The sequence below is a fragment of the Mauremys reevesii genome, linkage group 6, assembly GCF_016161935.1.
Source record: "Mauremys reevesii isolate NIE-2019 linkage group 6, ASM1616193v1, whole genome shotgun sequence".
In the NCBI taxonomy this organism is placed as follows: Eukaryota; Metazoa; Chordata; order Testudines; family Geoemydidae; genus Mauremys; species Mauremys reevesii.
Genome location: NC_052628.1, coordinates 129,724,291 through 129,746,404, shown reverse-complemented (window position 1 = coordinate 129,746,404; position 22,114 = coordinate 129,724,291). Strand labels below are relative to the sequence as shown.

The window sequence follows — 22,114 nt, the reverse complement described above, 5'->3', positions numbered from 1 at the left end:
TGCGGGACACAACGGCTGATTTATGCAGCTTAACTACAGTTACACAGTAATTTCCATGAGAAACATCCTCGCCTCTCAACGCTGCAGTGCGCTTTCAATTCTGGAACAGGACAAGCGCTTCCATAAAGTAACATTTCCTCGTCAAGGCTCCGTTGGTGGGAATATCCCACCCGCTATGACTAGTTTAGCAGTATCTGTGTCTATTGCCACTGTAGCCAAGACCTTTAGAATCCAGCTTTTCCAGCTGAGCAAAGCATATCCTGAGGTTTTGCCCTGATTCCGGTCTTCAGTGTAGCTGGTCTAATACAGTCCCGTTGTAGACAAGGTAAATGGTGTGTTGAACTGGTGTAGCTTATCTCTGCATGAAACCAGGCTAAGCTACACTGGTGACAATTAGCAGCATTACCTTGTTTACACTGGGTTTTGCAATGGGGCCTGGAAACAAGCCAGATCTCTCAGTGTAGAGCAGTAGTTCTTAACCCAGGGCCCAATCAGCACACAGCTGCAGCCCATGTGACATCCTCAGAGCCATTCAGGTAGTATATATGTTGTGTGGATGCGGCCCACATAACACAGAGAGCTGCATGTGCAGCTCACAATGGTAAATACGTTGAAAACCACTGGTGAAGAGGGAGCCATAGAGAGGCTGGTGGGATATAATTGGTTAAATAACCATGTTACAGTATGTTAGGATTGGTTAGTTAAATGTCAGTACAATGACTGGTTAAGGTCTAGCTAAGCAGAACTCAAGTTTTTCTATGTAGTCTGCAGTCAGTCAGGAAGTAAGGGGGGGATGGGAACAGGGGCTGGGGGAATTGGGATCATGTTTTGCTAAGGGGGGAATGAGAACAGGGAATAGGAACAGGGACACAGGCAAGGCTCTGTGGTGTCAGAGCTGGGAAGGGAGACACTAAGGAAGGAAACTGGAATCATGCTTGCTGGAAGTTGACCCCAATAAACATCAAATTGTTTGCACCTTCAGACTTCGGGTATTGTTGCTCTCTGTTCATGCGAGAAGGACCAGGGAAGTGAGAGGGTGAAGGAATAAGCCCCCTAACATCTCTCAAGGATTAATTCTTGAAAATAAATATCAGTGAACTGCAACGCAATATAAAATCACTGCCACTAACGTGGGTGGGTGATCAAATACTAGCAGAGCGGTAATTAATGCTGAGGACAGGGCAGTGACGCAGAGCAATTGGATCCCGTGATAAGCTGGACCCATTCAAAGAAAACAAGTTTGAAAAGAACCAAAGGAAAGGTCCTACACCTAGCAGCAAAGCATGCAGGCCACACCTGCAGAATGGGGAAGTGTATCCAGGAAAGCACTAACTGTGAAGAGGATTGAGAGGCCATGCTGGGCAAGCCATTCAACATGAGCAGCCAGTGTGATGCTGTGGTGCCCAGGGCTAACGCCATCATTGGCTGGATGAAAAGAGCAGTGAGGAGCACAGGGAGGTGACGCACCATCGGTAAGACTGATCCTGGAATACTGCATCCAGTTTTGGCGTCCGCCTTTGAAAAAGATTTTGAAATATTGGAGATGGGGCAGCAAAAAGCAATGAAACGTTTTGAGGGCTGGAGAAAATGCCTGCTAGTGAACTAGTGAAAGAGCTCAGCATGTTTAGATTATCAAAAAGATCAGGAGGTGATGTCATTGAAGTGTTGAAGTGACTTCATGGAGAGAAAATAGCTGATATTAAAGGGCTCATTAATCTAGCAGAGAAAAGCATAACAAGTCCCAGTGGCTGGAAACTCAAAAGAGACCAATTCATATTAGAAATAGGGCACAAATAGTCAACAGTGAGGATGAATCACCAAAGGAATAAACTAGAAAGGGAAGTGGTGGAATTCCCATTTCTTGAGGTCTTCTAATGAAGACTAGATGCCTTTCTGGAACGTGTTTAGTCAAAAACTAGCTACTATGCTATACAGAAAGCAAGTGATATGCAGGGTGTCAGATTCCATGGTCTAATTGTCTCTTCTGTCCATAAAGTCTACTAATTTATGAACAACTGAGCGTAGCATGGGGAAGAGCGTCTCGTGTTCTACTGTATAGTCGGTGTCATCCCCACAATGAAGAGTCATTGAGTGGGGTGATCCAGGGAAAGCAGCACAAACATCCAATGTGGCTGGACAGGGGCAGGACATCAGCACTGCGGGAGGGTGGGTGTGGCAGTGACATCACAAGGGCCTTTGGCAGGACCTCAGCCTATTGGACAAAGGTGGTGGGAGGCGATGATCTCACAGAGAGCTCTTGACATCATCCAGGCAGGACAGGGGTGCACGACAGGGGCAACCTTGGAGATCCCTGTGGCTTTGCTTCAGCGCGTCTCCATCTCGAGGTCTCTCCTTGAGTACCGAGATAATTCACTTTTACCTACGTGAGCGTAACGAGGACCCTCTTCAGAGTTTTCTCTTCTTCAATTATTGATTTTGCCAGAAAACAGACGTCCCTGTATAGAAGGTAAGAGCCTCTGAAAGATTTGGAACCTGTTCAGTCTGATCCATCAGGTGCCGGCTGATTTTTAGGAAAGGAAAACACTAGATTGTGGGGGCAGCATTTTATTTCTGACCTAGGACTTTGTCCTTAGAATCACTGGGGACATTGGGGTTTCTCCTTTTGTTTTCCCTTTTCCTGTCTCTCCCTCCTTTCTCTTCTTCTCTTGCATCTTTGTCCTTTCCCCCTGCTCTCCTTTCACCACCAGGACCTGTGTGCGCATGTGGAGTGGGGGGCAGGGGTGGGGGGTTGCGCTCCAACTCTCCTTGCGGGAGGCCCTCCCAAAGATGTGGCTGGAATAGTGCTCTAAGAGTGACTCCCTCCGGTGGTGACCTGCGACAGCTGGTGAGACCTCTCCGCTTTCTGAGTCTCAGAGTCTCAATGCTGATTGGGCCGAGCATGGGGCTATTGTGAGGGAGGAGACTCAGGTCCTTGTTACTCTCTTTTAAGACCAAGGAAATAAGCCAGAACCAAACGTGTTTGTTTGCTCTTGCTGCTTTTCTCCATTCGTTGTCTTTGAGCAATTCATGATTCTCTCTCTAATGGGCTAGTTCTTCTAAACTACTTACTGAATCATTAGCTTTTAATAAAGCCACATGCAAACCCAGCCTGCCAGTAACAGAGGAGTCAGGCAGCACCCTACAGAATGGGGGACAGTCCGCTGGAAAGCTGTGACTCTGAAAAGGATTTGGGGCCATAGTGGATGAGCTGCTCACCATAATCTGTCAATGTGAAACTGTGGTAAAAAGGTTAAAGCCATTCTTGGCTGGATAGAGTAGTGAGTATGGAAAGGAAGTGATCCAGCATTGGTGAGCCTGAAACTGGAATGTTGAATCCAGTTCTTGTGTCCACATTTTGAATATTATGTTAAAAATTAGAGAGGGTGCAGAAAAGATCCCTAATTGAGTGATTATTTCCTGGGCTCTCTCCCTGCCTCTGTGGGGTTGTTGTCTGTTAGTTAGAACAGGAGTCAGGACTGTTGGCTTCTCTTTCTGGCTCTGTCCCCACTTTGCTGTGGGACTCCTTGGGTAGGTCCAAGGGGAATAGGGTGGATTCTCTAACTCCTGGCAGCAGTGAGCCTGGGTGAGGATGGATGCTCAAGCTGTCTGCGAAGGAGAAAGGGATGTTTCCAGGTGTTGAACGTCAAGAATTCTAAACTTTGCTAAAATGGCAAGTGTAGAGAAACAAGAAAGAGTTGGGGCCAAACTTTAACCATTGTCTTCTTTAAAGCCCATTCAGGGATGTGAGGCCCAGAGAGCCCAGTCCCACAGATCAATAGGCAGCAATGGAGCCAGGAGTGACACTCCCTCTCAAAGGCAGGGGGAGCGGACACTAGGGCCTGGTTGCGATTGCCAGCTGTGGGAGGGAGTGTGCAGCAGTGGTTAGGGAAGGGGTCCATCCATGGCTCTGACACTCGGTGTGACCCTGAGCCAGTAGCTGAGGCCTGTTTGCCATCAGTAGGGTCGGGGTCCCATGGCTACAGGCCATGGGGGTTGGGAGGCTGCAGGAAGGTGTGTAAAGTGCTGGCATGTCAGGATCCTGGAGGGAGCTGCTTGTCCAGAGTAACCGATGGTCTTTGGGACTGACCCCATTGCTCTAAAAGGATGAGACTTCCTGGATCTAGCAGCAGCAGCAGGGATGACGAGGGGGAACGTTGAGGGGGAGCAGATCACGCAATGAACTCCTGCCAGTGTGTGTAGCTTGCACTCCCTGCACTCCTATGGGGGGAGAAGGGGCTGCTCTGGTTGGAGCAGGGCTGAGGAGGGACCGAAAAGGCCCAGGAGTGACCCCAGACTCACACCTGTTCCCCGCTCGATTCCAGGATGGCCAAGCTCCTGCGGAGGTTCAGGAGGAAGGCTCTGCAGGTGCCCCCAGAGCCTTCGGGAAGGAGCGGCCATCTTCCCAAGGGGCAGAGCCACCTCTCCGTCCCCGCTGGCGGGGAAGCAGCTCCCATCCAGGCCAGAAGGCGGAAGTTCCCAGCCTTCTGGAGAACAAAGCCAGCTCCCGGCGCAGGCGCCGACCTGGGAGAGGCCCCGACCAAGCCCAGGTGGAGCTGGCTCAGGATGAGGTTTTGCGGACAGGACCCAGCCCAGGAGGGGCGCCGGGCAGGGAGGCTCTGGGGCCTGTTATGTGGGCAGCAGCGGCCCCAGGAGCCCAGCCCTCATTCCCAGCAGGGGGCATCGCCCTGCCCGGGCTCTGAGGATCTTTCAGCCCCCTCAGACCAGGAGCTAGAAGATCCCAGCACCATCAGCTCAGCACGGGACAGCAGCAGTGCCTGGGGCTCCAGCAGCAGCGACGCCTCTGGACGCTGCTGCTTTGTTCCAGGTGAGGAGCCAGGCTGGGCTGAGGGAGGGGTGAGGACGGGGATGTGAACACCCTGGGCCCAGACACTCTCCCAGTGATATGGCGGGGGGGGGTCCCCAGCCCAGGTGTCTGGCCTGAGCCACGTGAACCCCACTGACACCAGCAGCAGTCACACAGCTGCCCCTGCAGCAAGGGGAGCTGGGGGTGGGGGCATCAAGAGCTGCTGCCACTTTGTCCCTTGATGCTCCGGGGCTGGGGGAGTCGGCACCTCCCGTGGAGTCCTGGACAGTGTGAAGGCAGCCCTGAGAGGGAGGTGTGGGGCCCGATCTGCCCTGGGTGCCTGAGGTGGGAAGGGGGGTCCTTTATCCTGCGCTCCCCACCACACCCCTGTCCTTCCCCCAAGGGGCAGCAGACATCCCCCTGTTCCCTTCTCTCCTGGGTGCAGGGACCCCCACGGAGTCAGCGGCGGAGGAATGGCTGGAGATGACCACAGAGGAAGCTGCTCTCAAGGTCATCGGAGAGCAGCTCCAGGGCAGAGACAAGGTACAAATGTTCCCCACCTGGGCTGGAACCAAGATTGTCCTGTCCCTTCCCAGCATCCCCACCCCCTGCCGAGGGTCTTGTCCTGATGATCCACCACCCCTAATGGGGCCCTTGTACATCCCTGATGTGGGACCCCCAAGATGGGGGTGTTTGTCCCACAACAGCCGAGGTCTCCTCCCCCCACAGGCACTGTCCCAGTTCCCAGTCCTGCTTGTGTAGGAGTCGTGGGGGATTTGGACACGAGGCGGCTCCCCACAATCCCCCATTGAGGCCTGAGCCCTGGAGCTGGTGTGGGTGGGGAGGAAGGTCCCTAGCTAACAGGTTCTCTCTCACTATCCCCCACTCCCGGTGGGTACAGGATGAGGGGCAGCAGCTCAGGTTCCTGCGGGCCATCTACCCGCGTGTCTTGCTGCACAGGACAGAGGGCAGGACACGCTGGAGCCGCACTGCTGCAAGGCGGCTGTGGTGGAGAGGATTGTGGTGAGTGAGACCCGTCATCCGGCAGCTGGAGGGGGGAGAGAGACGTGGGATTGGCCGGGGTATGGCCGGGCTAATGGGTGGGGGCTGGGGGGTGTGGGTGGGGGCAGCAGAGGGCAGGGATTGCTGGGGCTGAAGGCAGGGAGAAGAGAAGGGAGAATTGTGAGATTGGGCAGTGGGGGAATTGTGGGGCTGGAGGGCAGCTGTGACTGGGGGACAAGGAATCACATGGTCCCAGCTCGGTTGTGGGGATGGTGCTGAATGGGGGCAGGTTTGACAGGGAGGAGGGAAGAAGGGGATTGGGACTGAGCTGGGCAGGAATCCTGGAAGGGGACCAGTTTGCTGGGCAGGAAGAAATGGGAGGAGCGGGAGGTAGTGGGGGATCCTGCTGGCCATGTGGGGCACTGGCTGTGTCATCTCCTCACGGGGAGGTGTCAGCAGGGCCCGAATCTCTGACGCTCCTTTGTCTCCTTCGCGTCTCACAGGAGCTCATTGAGGAGCTTCCTAAAGACTCTCCACCCAGCGAGATCCTCGCCAGCTGCCTGGCTGCTGTGGGCAACCTCAGGTACCGAGACAGCCCCCTCCTCCCCACTCCCACCTGCCCTCCGCTGGATCCCCTAACCCCAGTGCTGCCCAGGCCCAAGGTTGGGAGACTGTCCCTCCCACTCCCAGGTCGCTCACCTCCCAGGAGTGGCTCCTCTGGCAGAGCTGGTGGGGCGGGAAGGGTCACTCTGTCCTGGCTGGGCTCTTCTTTTCACCCCACTAACATTGCAGGGGCCTTGGGGAGGGGCTCACTCCCGGGCTCAGATACAGGAGGGGCAGCAGGCTCCAGGGACCAGGCGCTATTCCTGCCCTGCCACTGTCTGTCTGTGACGCCTCGGCCTTGTCATTCCCTAGCTCAGTGCCTCAGTTTCCATTCTCGCCAGCCTGTGCCTGTAGCCCTGTGGTTTCGTGTCCGTGTTGGCGACAGTCCCACCCCCGCACTGCGCAGTCTAATACCAGCTCCTCTCTCTTGCCAGCACCATGAAACCAGCCCTTGAGCCTGAGCTAGAGTCCCGCCTCTTGCAAGCTGCCCTTGGCTCGGTCTTCACCCTGGGCACGGAGACGGACGCCACCGACATCCAGGTACATCCTCCGCCTCTTCCAGAGTGGTCCTTGTCCGGCTCCCTTGAGTCGCTGGAGCTCCAGATTTAGGGGTGGGGTAGGCAGAGATGGAACAAGCTGTAGGGTTGGATCCTTCCCTCCAGAGAATTACCTCTTTCTTTCTTTCTTTCTTTCTTTCTTTCTTTCTTTCTTTCTTTCTTTCTTTCTTTCTCTTCCATATGCCGTGTTTTGCCCAGCAGCCCAGCTTCCATCCATAGCAACTTGGCTGTATCCTACTCTTCCGCCTACAAGGCCGTCTGCAGAGACCTGCTAAGCTCATGGATCAAAGATCCAGGTGTCATCAATCCTTGCTAATTGCCTGCAGTGGGACATGAATGAGCGAGGCCAGGAGATGTGTTTGGGAGTCTCACCAGTGCTTCCCAGAGAACCCTCTTCCCATCCTGTGGCAGGGGTCGGCCCAGTTTCCCTAACTCTGACCCATGCTTTGCAGGCGCTACACAAAGTCATGCCAGAGCTCCTGGATGCTGTGCTGGGGAACCTGCTGGCAGAGTCCCCAGACGCAGGCAGGCTCCACTTCATCTTGGAGGTGAGTCCCATAAGGAGGGGTGGGAACCAATTTTACCTTAACTCTTTGGGGCTGGTAAGGAGAGACTGGCAGATCCAGTTTCTATTCTGTCCTCCTAGCTGGGTCCCCATTGGGGCGTCCTTGGCTGGGGAGGTCAGTGCAATGCAGTGTCAGGTCCTGCTTTCTTGAGGGACAGAGGAAGGAGCTGGGACATCAAGCCAGAGCTCTGTCTGCTTCTGTTGAACACTAATCACAGGGCCCCTGGTTGTCTTGGGGAGTGAGAGTCTGAAACCCCCCCGTGCCCCCCCCCCCCCCACACACACCCCACGAGTTTCCAGAGATGGTTCTCAGAGAAGAGGCACACGCTCCTTCCTAGAGAAACAGGAGGAACCCAGGGAATCAGCCCTTCTCTCTGATATGCTCTGAAATTCCTGGGGGGATTGTGCTCTCAGTGACTCCTTACATCCCACCAAGGATTTTAGTGGCAGGGAAGGGCGAGGATTCAGTCTCCTTTCTGGTGAACTCTTCAGGAATCAGGAGCTCTGGGAGGATGGGACCAATCTAGAGAGACCCTGACAAGTTGTGACCTGCAGGATACAAGCTGCGTCCTGGGGGAAAGAATCCCCTTCTAAAGCTCTGTGATCAATGACTCAGCTATTCTCTCTGTGCATAATGTCTCGGGCCCCTGGGGCTGGGGCGGGGGATGGGGCTCATTTGCAAAGCACCACCTGCCCATTCATCCTGACCTGCCTCCTTTCCCCACAGCATGTCAACCGCTGGATCGTGTCCAGGGTGCCCCAGGAGAGAGCCAGGGCCATTAAGAGCAGCACGGCCCTGCTGAGATTTGCAGTCACCCTCCCCGAGTTTGACGTAAGTGACCTCTGACCCCAGCTTCCTGACTCCAGGCGCAGGCGGGCTGGCTCCACCGGGCTGTAGGATCTGCTGCTGCAGGGGCTGTGGGTTCGCAGTGTTCCTCTTGGGAGGCAGAGTCAGAGCAGGGAATGAGATAGGCTTGAGTCAAGTTCTTCTTGTCCTGGTCAAGTGTCGTCCCTGGGCCTTGAAGGGGATTGTCATAACTATAAAGGGAAGGAACAGCCCTCCTGTGTACAATACTATCCAATCCCTCCTGGCCAGAGACACCAAAATCCTTTTCCCTGTAAAGGGTGAAGAAGCTCAGGTAATCTGGCTGACACCTGACCCAAAGGACCAATAAGGGGACAGGATACTTTCAAATCTTGGTGGGAGGGGGAGGCTTTTGTTTGTGTGCTCTTTGTGTTGGGGTTGTTCGCTCTTGGGACTAAGAGGGACCAGCCATCAATCCAGGCTCTCCAAATCTTTCTGAACCAGTCTCTCATATTTCAAACTTGTAAGTACCAGCCAGGCAAGGCGTGTTAGGTTTCTCTTTGTTTTTCAACTTGTAAATGTTCCTTGTGCTAAGAGGATTTACCCTGTTTGCTGCAACTTTGAACCTAAGGCTAGAGGGGGTTCCTCTGGGCTCCTTGAATCTGATGACCCTGTAAAGTTATTTTCCATCCTGATTTTACAGAGATGATTTTTACCTTTCTTTCTTTAATGAAAAGCCTTCTTTTTAAGAACCCGATTGATTTTCCTTGTTTTAAGATCCAAGGGTTTGGATCAGTGTTCACCAGGAAATTGGTGGAGGAGTCTCTCAAGGCTACCCAGGAAGGGTTCTAGTATTTGGGAGGAGATATTCTAGGGGGGAGGTCGACAGAGTTTCCCAAATAACTCTTAAATGCTTTGGGTGGTGGCAGAAAACCAGATCTAAGCTGGTAATTAAGCTTAGAGGTTCTCATGCAGGTCCCCACATCTGTACCCTAGAGTTCGGAGTGGGAAGGAACCTTGACGGGGACCATGTTCAAGCCCCTGCTTGGCATCCCAAAGCAGCTCCTGGCTCCCTTGGCAGCAGAGCAAATGAAGGGTCTGTCTCAGGCTCCTCTCCCCCAGCATCTCCTGCAGAAGGAGCCTTCTGGCCCAGGGGGGACAGGGAGCTGACAGGAAAATGCTGATGGAGTCTCCTCTCCTCTCCCTTCCATTAGATCTCAGCAGAGTTCCCTAGGCTGGGTCAGCACGTGGCCCAGCTGGCTCTGTTTGTGAGTTACCCAGACCAGGACATCAGCCGGCAGGCCAGGGAGGGGACTTACCGGCTGTACCAGCTGCTGCTCGAACAGAGGGGTAAGGAACCCACTGGGACACGGAACCCATCAGGGGACTGAAAGGGACCACAGGTGGATAATGGGACCCCAGACAATTTCCCTCAGCCTGACACCAGCTGGAGAACAAGTCTCTCTCCGCCTCTGTTCTTCTCCACTCCACTGGGCAGCCACCAATGGGATTGGAAGGACACAGAAACTGCAACCAGAATGATCAAAGTGTCTCTCTCTCTCTCTCTTCCAGGGCTGAGCATACACGAGGTGGAGGATCTGTGGTGCCACAACTGGTACCAGGACAGCAGGCTCCTGGGCTATCAAAACACAGCCAGGGTGGGGGAGGTAAGGACACTGTGGCAGGGTAGGACACAGCTCAGGAGTGGGGCTGGCTGGGGTCCCTGCAGTGGATGCCTCCTGGAGACAGGACAAGAGCCCACTCCTTATTTCCAGCTCAGAGTTCCTCACCCAGCACCCAGTGGGACAGGCTGGTGCTAAAGGTCCCACATTGGAACCTCGCTAGTTGCTGTGATTTGAGTGTCTTCCATGGAGCCGTTGCTACGTGGCATAAGGCGAATCCCCGGGTGGGTGAGTTAATAGAGGATTATGGCTCTGGGTGTCTCTCTGCTCCTTGTCCCCTTGGCTGATCCCCAAGTGTCTGAGAGAAGAGCACTGGGTCCGTCAGTCACTAGTGCTTGAGCAGACCCTTGTTTACTTCCCTGCACCCTGTAGAAGCAGAGAAAGGAGGTGGGGTTTGCCCAAGTCCATTGCCAGTCAGGAAGCAGAATGCCCCAAGCCGAGAACTGGGGAGGGGACACAGTGAGCTCCAGAGCCAATATGCACCACATGCGCCTCCTCATGTCTCCAGTCCTGGCCAGGGAATGGCAGAGTATCTGGACCTCAGCCACTGTGCCAAAGAAGCACATTGTCACTGACCCAAGTTGCGACTACTTGCTGCACAAGTAGAAAATCAAAGACCTCCCGGCCCCCTGTCTCACAACTGTGCTGAGAACATCCAAACCTTGGAACACACCATAACCCAGTGCCCCCAGATTGGAGTCAAAGGTGAAATGTGTGATTTTGATAACATCACAGAGGAGGCCTTGGAATGGCTCCTGGATCTCCAAGTGCATCTACAGAATGCTGCCCTATAGATGCCACGTGAGAGAGACTCTGTGAGCTTGTCCTGCCTCCCACAAGCTGAATTGCTGCAGCAGAAGAAAAGTTTCCTAGGAGTGTCTGTGATGGGGACTGGGACATGAGTCTCCTTATCCTGGTCAGGTTGCAGATTGGATTCCCTTTGGCAGAAACCAAGGAGCTGCCGAGGCCATAGCCAGCTACTAGAGAAATCACTAATTTGGGGGCAATAGACCTTTGGTCTGTCAGCTCCAACCCCTTCCCCCCCCCCCCACGCACACTCCTCTAGCCACTGAGGTGCAGGAGATCTCTCTGCTGGAAGCAATACAGGGTCCCCTATCATCTCGGTGCGCTGCACAGCAGAGTGGGCCCTGCTCACCCACATTAGAGATCTATTTCCAGCCCATCATGGCCCCTGCGATCAATTGCCCTCCAGAAAGAGACACTGGAGGCTTTGGTCCCTAAGCATCTGCCACCTTTTCATATAGGTGCTTCCTGAGCATCGGGACCCTGAAAGCCTCCTGGGGAATGAACGGCCTTGGCTACAGCAGCTCTCTTACCCTTCCTTTGGGGCACCGGACACTGAGGCCATTCTATCTCCAGGGCTTGGAGGCTGGCTCTGGGCAATCTGCTACAGCCTCCTGTCCTGTTGGTTTTAGGTCTTTGGAAAAGTCTTCTCTGCGGGCAGAGGAAATGCTTCCTCAAGACAGCCGTGCCAGCGATCTACAACCCCCTGCTGTGCATTAGCCAGGCTGGGCTTCTCCTCACATACGCCATCCTGGGGGAAGCCGAGCAACTGCTGGGGTACACGGTAAGCAGCTGCATTCGACTCAGGAGATTGGAGCGGGCCCAGGCCTCATTCCCATCCTATCACCATTTGCTGGCCTGGGAGCAAGGAGCCTAGTGGGGACTTGTGGACTTCATGGACTTGTGTTCTTAGGACGTGATGCTCTGCTCTCACTCCTGGGAAGGGCAGGAGAGTCCCCTAAGTGCCCTGTGTGAACCTTTCCTGCCCCACAGAGCTGCACCTATTTCCCCATGGCCTAGTGTCCATGTCACCCCAGCCACCACCCAGAGTTGCTCCCATCACTGGCAGCCTGGGAGGCCAAGGACTGATGGGTGATGGCGACCGGCCAGGCAGTTCTGAGGCACATGGGTGGGGGAAGCTTGTCCTGCTGCTGGCAGGGCTGGACCCGCTCTAGAGAGAATGGGAGGATTCAGCCAGCAGGGGCTGCTGACCTGCCCCGTTCACCAGGGCTGCCATCCTCTGGCTTCAGCATTTGTCACTGGGGTGACTTGGGGAAAGGTCTCAACCTCCCCGCAGGCCACTTCACTGCTGTCAGAATCCCTCCTGCCCTACCTGGGTGGGAATGGAGGCAGGGGTGGAGGAGAGGGTTCTACCAACTTGAGCGGTGTCCCCAGGTGGGTTGGAGGTGGAACAGCTGTCAGGGGCACTGAGGGGGAGGCGGCAGGAGCTAACCCTAAAGGAGGGGGGCTGGCACTGGAGGTCACTAGAGAGGACAAGAAGCCTCCATCCTGGGGATCAGGAGAGTGAATCCACCACTCAGACATGAGCAGCTGCTGGGTGGAAATGGTGCTGGTTCCAGGTGCCCTTAATCCTCCCTGATTCCTGGGCAGTGTCTCAGTCTCTGACATGTTCTCCTTCCCCTGCAGCTGGAGGACATCACCGCCAAGGTGATGGGTCAGCTCCGCAGCATCCGGCAGCTGCACCAGGTGCCTGAGGTGCTGCAAGGGCTGAGCCTCACCTGATGCCCTTAAAGGTCCCCCCTCAGCAACTCCGCTCCCTGCTGCAGGTACTGCTCTGTCTCCTGGAAATGGGGGGCTAGTGGAAGGGGAAATGGAGGCCCCTGTCACTGACAGAAACTCTCTCCCCTCTCTGTGGAGCAGGGTCCTTCCCTCTGACCCCAAACTTCCTTCATCTGGGGCATGAGCTCTTCCCCTCACTCCCTACCCCTCCCCTCTTTCCTTGCTCTCAGCCCCATCCCATTCCCTGGGCTCCCAGGCAGAGCTCTCCCTGCCCCAGATGGCGCAGAAGCACCTTTGTGCCAGAGCTACATTTTCCATCTGCCCAACTGAAGCTCAGGAAGCTCCACATTTGAGGAGGTGAGGATGGGACAGAGGCTCAGGGCCTGCTTCACCTCTTGCCCTTAATTCTTCCTTTGGCCCTTCTGTGGGCTCTCAGAGGGTGACATGAACGGGAACCTCCTCCCCACCTGTCTGCTAGGCCCTGGGGTGTGTGACAGCCTCCCAGCTGGGCCACCTCAGGGAGCAGTGGGGACAGGTCACCTTGTCCTAGGAAACCAAGCAGTGCTAGTTCTCAGAGAGGCTGAGAGGGAGACCCCGCTCCCTCGTGGAGGTAAGAGCCATTGACTGCTTTGGGCAGATGGCAGTGGTGAGCTGGAGCCGGTTCGCAGGAACTGGATGTTAAATTTAGAAACCCTTTTAGAACCAGCTGTTCCAGGACAACCGGTTCTGAAAAAGCTTTTCCGTTTAACAAAAGCTCGGGCAGCCGTCCCCCCCGCCCCAGCTCACCTCCCCCTCCTCCCTGAACGCTCCGCCCTCCTTCTCCTCCCCCACCCCTGCTTCCCGCGAATCAGATGTTCGCTGGAAGCCTGAAACAAGCAGCAGGCAGGTAGGCTGGGGCTGGGGGGTGCGAGTACAGCTCCAGGGAGGCACAGCGCGGCCCTGTCTGGCCCCAGCCGAGTGCCCCAGCCCAGTCCCTGCCAAGCACCCCCGGCTCTGGCCCCAGTGGCTCCGGCCTGGCTCGGCCCCGTGGCGCCAGTGCTGGTCCCGGACGAGCGGCTCCGGCCCGGCCCAGCCCAGGGAGTCAGGCCCCGCGGCGCCGGTCCTGGTCCTGACTGACCAGCTCCGGCCTGGCTCGGCCCAGCCTGTGGAGTCGAGCCCCACTGCACCAGTCCCGGTCCTGGCCAAGCGGACCTGGCCCCGGCCCCGGCCCCAGGCAGTGTGGTAAGGGGGCAGGAAGCAGGGAGGGGGGGTTGGAAGAGGGCAGGGGAGTTCGGTGGGTTGTGGGGGGGGTGGATAGGGGTTGGGGCGGTCAGAGGGCAGGGAACAGGGGGATCGAATGGGGGCAAGGGTTCCAGGGGGGCAGTCAGGAAGGAGCAGGGGTTAGATGAGACGATGGGGGGCAGTCGGGACAGAGAGAAGGGGTGGTTGGATGGGGCAGGCGTCCTGGGGGGCCATCAGGAATGAGAGGAGGGGTTGGATGGGATGGCAAGGGGGCAGTCAGGGGACAGGGAACGGGGGTGGATGGGTCAGGGTCCTGGGGAGGGCGGCAAGGCACATGGGGGCGGGCTGGGGCATGACCCCCTGGGGGGGCACGGCCCCCTTGTGGGTGAGCAGGAGGGACACCCTTTGAACGGATGGGCTTGGACTTAGTGGGGCCTTTGGAGAAGAGTAGCGCCGGCCATAAGTATATCAGGTTGTGGTTGACTATGCCACACGGTATCCAGAGGTGGTACCACTATGGTCTGCCACGGCTCCAGTTATCGCCAATGAACTCTTGCAGATCTTCGCACGGGTCGGCTTGCTGCAGGAGACACTGACGGACATCATCATCTACAGTGCCAACTGGAAGGAACAGCTCCAGCTGTGGGCGCTGGGCAGAGCAGGACTCACCGCAAACCGAACCAAATGTCACCTGGGCCAGAAAGAACTGATCTACCCGGGCTATACGGTGGGCCAAGGGAAAATACGGCCTTTGGTATCTGAGCCACAAGCTGTTCTACCTAATAGGAACCCTTCTCCTTGGTAACAGACCACGCACCTCAGGTGGATTAACAGCATGAAGGACTCACACACACGGATCATGTGGTGGTACATGTCCCTCCAACCCTATTCCTTTCGAGTGTTACACCGGCCGGGAAAGGCTCATGCGGATGCAGATTTCTTTTCCCGAGATGGGGGGGGTCGGAGGGGTAGGGGGAAGGGGAGGAGACGACCAAGGGTCAGGCTGCCCAGGGGACTGTCTTAAGGGGGAGAGTGTGTGATGGGGCAGAGCGGTCCTGCACTGGCATAGCAGGGGTTAACCCTTCCTCCCTGGCAGAGGAAGCCCCGCCCCAGAAGTTCTGCTGGGCATGCTCCAACTGGAGCTCAGATATAAAAGCCTGCACATCAGCTCAGTCTGGGCTGACCGCCAGAGGGGAAGGACACACGCTGTTAGCTCCTGCAGAGAGAGGGGCTGCGAGCCAGGATCCAGGCGTCAGCCCTGTCGAGGCTCCACCGGAGACTCTGACGGAGGACGACCCAGGGGAGGAACAGACCGGAGAACCCCTCGCCGCAGAAGCACTGCCATTCCCAGGGGAAAGTAGAGATAAACGGTGTTAATGCTGTATTACCACTCGGCGTGTTGCAGGCGGATCCCCGCTGAGCAAGCGGCAAGTAGAGCTTGCCGCTACCAGGGCCCTGGCTTAGGGCTCGGTGGAGAGGGTGGGCCCGAGTGCCCCTACCCCCCCACCCTGAACCGTGAAGGATTATATGGACTCTGGCTGTTAGGCCGTGCTACCCCATGTGTACAGGGGGATTATATGGACTCTGGCCACTAGGCCATGCTCCCCCGCCTGCAAGGGGGGATTTTATAGACTCTGCTCGCTAGGCCGCGCTACCCCACCTGCAAAGGAGGATTAAATGGACTTTGGCTGCAGGGGGGAGAGGGAGGCCAGGGGAGGGGGAGACCAGGGGAGGGGCTCTGACTACTGGAGGCCCGGATGTGAGTGGCTCAATCGGGCCTGGCCGCCGTTTCAGCTGAGTCACACTCTGCATTGGGTGGGGCCACCCAGAGGATTCAGGGGTCCCGGGGTCTTTGGCGGCGGGACCCGGAGCGGAAGGACCCCCCCACCGCTGAATTGCCGCTGAAGAGCCAGAGCAGAAGAAGCTTTGGGGGCCCGGGCCCCGCGAGAGTTTTCTGGGGCCCCCGGCGCGAGTGACAGACCCTTCTCCAGAGGCCCCCAAAAACTCTCGTGAGGGCCTCTGCGGGGCCCAGGGCCTGGGGCAAATTGCCCCACTTGCTCCCCCTCTGGGTGGCCCGGGCATTGGGAGGGAAATCACGGACCTTTAGATTTTTACAAATTCCTCCCCGACGGCTATTTAAAAACCAAAAAGCTGGACATGTCTTGGAAAATCCGGATGCATGGTAACCATATCATAGGGACTCCAGGATCTGAAGCTGATGCCAGCTATATGGTGAATCCTCCAACAAGGCACCAAACAGCTCTTCCACATGCTGCAAACTGGCCTCACTGGCTGACTATGTAGGAGAACAGAAACCCTTTGTTACCGCAGGAGAGTCTCTTCAATGCTGCACTCTTTGCATGGCTTTCAGAGGTCACCGTGAAACACGACTACCCTGCCCCTAGGAGTCTCTCAAGCAGCTGCCTGCGCACTCACTTGGCACCCACCAGTAATGGTCTCTGACAGTGGCATTGCAGAGGGAGCTTAGCAGACCGTCCCTTCTATGACTTCCTGAATTGCTGCCAGGACTGATTCTAAGAGAAGAGCGGATTTCTCCTCTGCGCTAGGGAGATTCTCATAGGAAAAGCAGCTGTGGTGCGGGAGGGGGCACATAAGCACTACCCTGAGCCCTTGAATAGCAGCAACTAGGACTTTGGGAGCCAGGGGATTGGTGTGTCTTGCTGGGAGAGCAGAGCTGGAGAGCAGAAAAGGGCATTGGAGGAATTGTAGAAAAGTCAGTGTCATGGCCGGGTCATGAGCAGCCAGATCTAGTGCTCAGAGGCAGAGTCTACACTCAGAAGACAGGAGTCGAGAGTCAGCTGGGTCAGGATACTGGAAGAGCAGAAGCAAAAGATCAAATTGTGTTCAGACCTCAAATCAGATGAGCCACAGCGAGTCACATGGTCCAGAAGACAGGGGAGCCCCGGTGAGCAGACAGCTTCTTGTTCCTGCTGTTGGTTTAAGGAGGTCCCGGGGGCCGATTAGCTGCTCTGGGACTCTGCCAATAGGCCTCAGGGATGGAGCCTCAAACTGGGTCTGGACTTTGTAAGTCGTAGGTAAGCAGTTTTTAGTAGGCTTCCAGATGGCCTGCTGGAGTGTGGCTGCTCCCATGAACCCTGCAGACCCGAGTGATCTTCTGAGTGATCTCTCCCCGCTCAAACCTCCAGCAGGAAACAGTCTCCAGGATCCCAGACACGTCCTCTGAGAATAAAAAAACAAAGTCATGATGACAACTAGGCTATGGAACAGGAAGCCCAAAGTGCCCAGAAGAGTGAATGGTTTTTACCTCCACGAGATACCTGGGATCTTCCATCTAAGCCTCAATGCGACCCATGTTGCTTGGTTTGACAGGATGAGATCATGTGTCTCCACTGCTCTCTGAGCTGGGCTGGCTGCAGCATACGTCTGTGGAAGAGGCTGGGCCAGAGACTGGAAGAGAGATGTTGCAGTCAGGTCCAGGCACCCCAGAAAGAGAACAGAGGGTCTGAAACCGAAAGGCTAAGCAATCAAATCAGCAGATTCGACAGAGAATTTTTGTACCGTGCATAGGGACATCAAATAAGGTCTGTTAGGAAAGCGGAGATGTTAGTCTTGAAACTGCTAAGGCCACAATTGTGACTCTTATGATTCAGTTTGAGTCACTACAAAGTGTGTTTTGTTTTGTTTGTCTGTTTGAAATTTGTCTCTTTCTCTTGCTTAGTATCACTTAAATCTCTTCTTTGTTACTGTGCTTCCCAAAGCCCCTCAGTGTTGTGTGTGTGAGTGAAGTGTGAGTCTCCAGCCTACCTACCAGGCTGAGCTGTGCCCTGTTTCTTTGAAGGTAGCGAATAATTTCGAGCGGTGCGGGCACAGAGTCCACAGGCAGTTCACCAGACATCTCCTGTGAAGCCCAAAGAGAACAAAGGAGCAGGAGAGATTCAGGCCACACTAACCCATGAGAACTTCCCACAGAAGAGGCTGCACAGTGCGCCAGACACAGCCGGCAGGATCCTTCCCACAAGCTGGGCCATGTCCTTCCTCCCAGCCCCACAGCTTCTTCCCCACCCCAGCCTCAGTAACCCCTCCCATCTCCCTGGTCTCCCACCCACTCGCCAGGACCAGGCTGTTTCCATAATGGAAGCAGCTTTGTACCAGAGTTCACTGGCCACTAGATCCGAGGCTGCTCTGTTTGTCCATGGGCGTAGCAGGTTCATTTCCCTTGCAGGATCTCTGACAGGTCTTGCTGCTGCTCCTCAAGATTACCAGCTGCATCTGCAGCTCTGCCTGCACTTCCTTCTGCTTCTGGGAGTTTCTAGGAGCTGCTGGAGAAACCCTGAGCCCTGCTTTGCCTGCTTAACCAGTCCCTGGAACTCAAATGGGATTCCCACTTGTGGGGATGGACCTTCCTTCAGTATCCAAGACTTCCATGAGCCATCGCGGATGACGAGAGGAATTCATTTCTGCTGACGATGCCAATAATCAATGAATCTACTCATTGTTAGGTGCCTCTGGTCCTCCATTGACGGTCACTCCAGCACCATGGCAGTCTCTCTGCCTGGTAATTCGGCCCTCTGGCCGGCTCACTACTTTTAGTCACCGCTTCTGGGGCTCAGTTTGTGACACAGTAAAATTCCAAAAAGGTCTTCCCAGAGAAAAAAGTTCTTCTCCTCTCACTGGGGCTCTGGCTCAGCCTGCAGCCCCTTGCTGGGCTTGGTAACCTCTCTGGGTGCATTTATACCCCTTCTTTGGGGTCAGTAGAGGAACCCGGTCCCATCCTGAACCTGGTAGCAGCCCAGGGCTCTGTGCTCAACAGCTAGGTCTGCTCTTTTCTCTTTGCTGCAGGTTTCCCTGGGCACATCCTACCTCTCTTCTCAAGTTCCCTTCTAGGCTTTCCTTGCTGCTTTCAACTTCCTACCTAGTTCTCATTCCAGTGCATAGCCCAGCTAGGCTTTATCGCCGCTGCAGTCTGGTTCTTTCGGGGCCAATACATGGTCCCTCGGAGGTAGGACTCATTCTGTAATCAATTTGGCTAAGCCCCAGGCTGTGCCGCCCAAGGGAAAGCACTCTCCTTCCCTGGTACAGACCTGCTCTGCCCAGGCCTGCTCTTCTTGGGTCGAGGTGAGTCTTGCCCACATGCTCAGGGTTTAGCTGATCACCATAGCTGGGCTTTTCACCTTCCTCTGCAGTACAGGGCCTGGTTCACTTGCTGGAGGAGTCTCTGCACCTTAAAGTCTTGAAACCATTATTTGAGGACTTGAGTAGTTCAGACATAGGTCAGGGGTTTATTACAAGAGTGGGTGGGTGAGCTTCTGTGGCCTGTATTGTGCAGGAGGTCAGACTAGATGATCATAAATGGTCCCCTCTGACCTTAAAGTCTAGGAGTCTGTAGTGGACCTGGCACCGCAGCGCCCCTTTGTGGCAGGTGCCGAACGGTGCTGGGGCCTCGCCTCTCTAGTCTCAGTGTTTGCCTCTCTACGGGCCGTCTGTTACTGTCACCGGTCTTACGCTCTTCCTCCCCAGTATTTGCAGTAGCGACTGCTGGCAGCATCTATAAGGGTGGGGTAGCACGGCCTAGCGGACAAAGTCCATATAATCCCTCTTTGCAGCAGGGTAGAACAGCCTAGCGGCCAACGTTCATATAATCCAGGCCTGCACAACATACGGCCCGCGGAGCCTCACTGTGCGGCCCGCGAGGGGATTCTAAATCCCCCGCACACGGAGCTCTGCGGGCAGCCCAGAGCCCTTTGAATCCCGGCTGCGGCCAGGAAGCAGAGAGCTCTGGGCTGCCGGCAACCGCGGGGAGCCCTTTGAATCTCAGCCGCGGCTGGGAGTCAGAGGGCTCTGGGCTGCCGGCCGCGGGGAGCCCCGAGCCCTTTAAATCCCAGCCGCGGCCGGGAGTCAGAGGGCTCTGGGCTGCTGGCAGCCGCGGGGAGCCCAGAGCCCTTTAAATCCCAGCCGCGGCCGTGAGTCAGAGGGCTCTGGGCTGCTGGCAGCCGCGGGGAGCCCAGAGCCCTTTAAATCCCAGCCGCGGCCGGGAGTCAGAGGGCTCTGGGCTGCTGGCAGCGGCGGGGAGCCCAGAGCCCTTTAAATCCCAGCCGCGGCCGGGAGTCAGAGGGCTCTGGGCTGCTGGCAGCCGCGGGGAGCCCAGAGCCCTTTAAATCCCAGCCGCGGCCGGGAGTCAGAGGGCTCTGGGCTGCTGGCAGCGCGGGAGCCCAGAGCCCTTTAAATCCCAGCCGTGGCCGGGAGTCAGAGGCTCTGGCTGCTGGCAGTGGCGGGAGCCCAGAGCCTTTAAATCCCAGCCGCCGGGAGTCAGAGGGCTCTGGGCTGCTGGCAGCCGCGGGGAGCCCAGAGCCCTTTAAATCCCAGCCGTGGCTGGGAGTCAGAGGGCTCTGGGCTGCTGGCAGCCGCGGGGAGCCCAGAGCCCTTTAAATCCCAGCCGCGGCCGGGAGTCAGAGGGCTCTGGGCTGCTGGCAGCCGCGGGGAGCCCAGAGCCCTTTAAATCCCAGCCGCGGCCGGGAGTCAGAGGGCTCTGGGCTGCTGGCAGCCGCGGGGAGCCCAGAGCCCTTTAAATCCCAGCCGTGGCTGGGAGTCAGAGGGCTCTGGGCTGCTGGCAGTGGCGGGGAGCCCAGAGCCCTTTAAATCCCAGCCGCGGCCGGGAGTCAGAGGGCTCTGGGCTGCTGGCAGCCGCGGGGAGGCCAGAGCCCTTTAAATCCCAGCCGCGGCCGTGAGTCAGAGGGCTCTGGGCTGCTGGCAGCCGCGCGGAGGCCAGAGCCCTTTAAATCCCAGCCGGGGCAGGGAGGCAGAGGGCTCTGGGCTGCTGGCAGCCGCGCGGAGCCCAGAGCCCTTTAAATCCCAGCCGCGGCCGGGAGTCAGAGGGCTCTGGGCTGCTGGCAGCCGCGGGGAGCCCAGAGCCCTTTAAATCCCAGCCGTGGCTGGGAGTCAGAGGGCTCTGGGGCTGCCCGCAGCCGCAGGGAGTGCAGAGCCCTTTAAATCTCAGCCAGAGTTGGGAGTCAGAGGGCTCTGGGCTGCCCACAGATTCCCGGCTGCGGCTGGGATTTTAAGGGCTCAGGGCTCCCCGCGGCTGCCAGCAGCCCAGAGCGGTTTGAATCCCGGCACGCGACCACTGTTTGCACCCTCCCCGACTGCCCCCCAGAACCCCCACCCCCTATCTAACACCGCTGGTCCTTGTCCCCTGATACTCCTCTCCTGGGACTCCTGCCCCTAACTGTGCCCCCCGGACCCCACCCCCTATCTAAATGCCGCTGCTCCTTGTCCCCCGATTGCTCCCTCCCAAGACCCCTGCGCCCACGGCCCCTTGGGTCCCCAGCCCCTATCTAAGCCCCCCTTACCCTTGTTCCCCACTGCCCCCGCCTTAGCACCCCCCCCAACTTTCCCCCAGGACCCCACCCCCTACCTATCCCCTGATAAACCCCTGGGACTCCCATGCCTATCCTACTGCTGCCTGTCCCCTGACTGCCCCCCTGAACCTCTGCCCCATCCAGCCCCCCCCGCGCCCGGTCCCGTGGCGGCCCCCGGGGACGCCCGACCCCGGCTCCCACCACCAGCCCACTTACTGTGCCACTCAGACCAGCGTGTCTGGCTCCATGCAGCTCCAGACACATTGCTGCCATACTCCCCCATGGAGCCCACAGGCCCCCCCACCCAGCGCCTGCCTTTCAGATTTGAACACCTCAGGATTCAGGAGTGCTCAAGCTCAGTTTGGGCAGCTGTTACTTCATTTCTCCCAAATCAAATATACTGATCCACTGTAACTTGCTGTAGAAAAAGCAGGATAAAATTGAGCAAGAAATGCTTATTAGGACTGGAATTGCTATTTTCAGCAGCCATTGCCTTTTTGTTTGTTTAAGGAAGACAGTGATATTGCATAGGCAAATTCCCCATAGAAAGAAAGAGTGGAACAAAAGAATAATAAAGGCACCTCAACTTTTCCTCATTTATGGAGGACAGTCTTATAATATGCATCCAGATATCCTCCAATCACACAAGCTGAAAATTGTTCCACTTTATTGCAGCTCTGTAACCATATGGGAACCAATCCTGTCTGTGTTTTGTGCACATCCAAAAGCCCTGCTGAATGCCCGGCCCGGGGCGCGTTCCTCGTGCCCCCGGGCTGGGGTGGCCGGAGGTGTGGGGGGGGGGGCGCCCCGGGGGGGGGCCCCCCCGGGCGGGGGCAGCAGCAGGGTGGAGGGAGGGCACTGGTGGGGAGGAAAGGGGGAAGCCCAGCACTGGGGCGGCAGGGGGTGTGGGTCAGTGGGGGAAGAGCCCAGGATTGGGGCAGCAGGAGGGTACAGGGGGGAGCCCAGGGCTGGGATGGGGGGCAGCCAAGTTTTT

General features: G+C 56.7%; 1 protein-coding gene and 1 long non-coding RNA gene across 2 annotated transcripts; both read left to right on the top strand.

The window, feature by feature from the left end:
- The first annotated feature begins 2,271 nt into the window (after positions 1-2,271).
- Positions 2,272-7,018, top strand: LOC120407318. Its single transcript, XM_039542827.1, has 5 exons — positions 2,272-2,467; positions 4,323-4,825; positions 5,250-5,302; positions 5,706-5,725; positions 6,844-7,018. The coding sequence occupies exons 2-5, from the start codon at positions 4,324-4,326 to the stop codon at positions 7,016-7,018; spliced, it is 750 nt and encodes a 249-aa protein (XP_039398761.1). The 5' UTR covers positions 2,272-2,467; position 4,323.
- A 1,285-nt stretch (positions 7,019-8,303) lies between these two features.
- LOC120408387 lies at positions 8,304-11,266 on the top strand. Its single transcript, XR_005600662.1, has 3 exons — positions 8,304-8,363; positions 9,551-9,686; positions 9,909-11,266. It is a non-coding gene; the product is annotated as an uncharacterized LOC120408387 (long non-coding RNA).
- Positions 11,267-22,114: the final 10,848 nt, after the last annotated feature.

Coding starts and splice junctions, on each gene's coding strand:
- LOC120407318 (XM_039542827.1), top strand. CDS start 4,324: ATGGCCAAGCTCCTGCGGAGGTTCAGGAGGAAGGCTCTGCAGGTGCCC. Junction 4,826..5,249: donor ACGCTGCTGCTTTGTTCCAG/GTGAGGAGCCAG, acceptor TCCTGGGTGCAG/GGACCCCCACGGAGTCAGCG. Junction 5,726..6,843: donor GATGAGGGGCAGCAGCTCAG/GTTCCTGCGGGC, acceptor CTCTCTTGCCAG/CACCATGAAACCAGCCCTTG.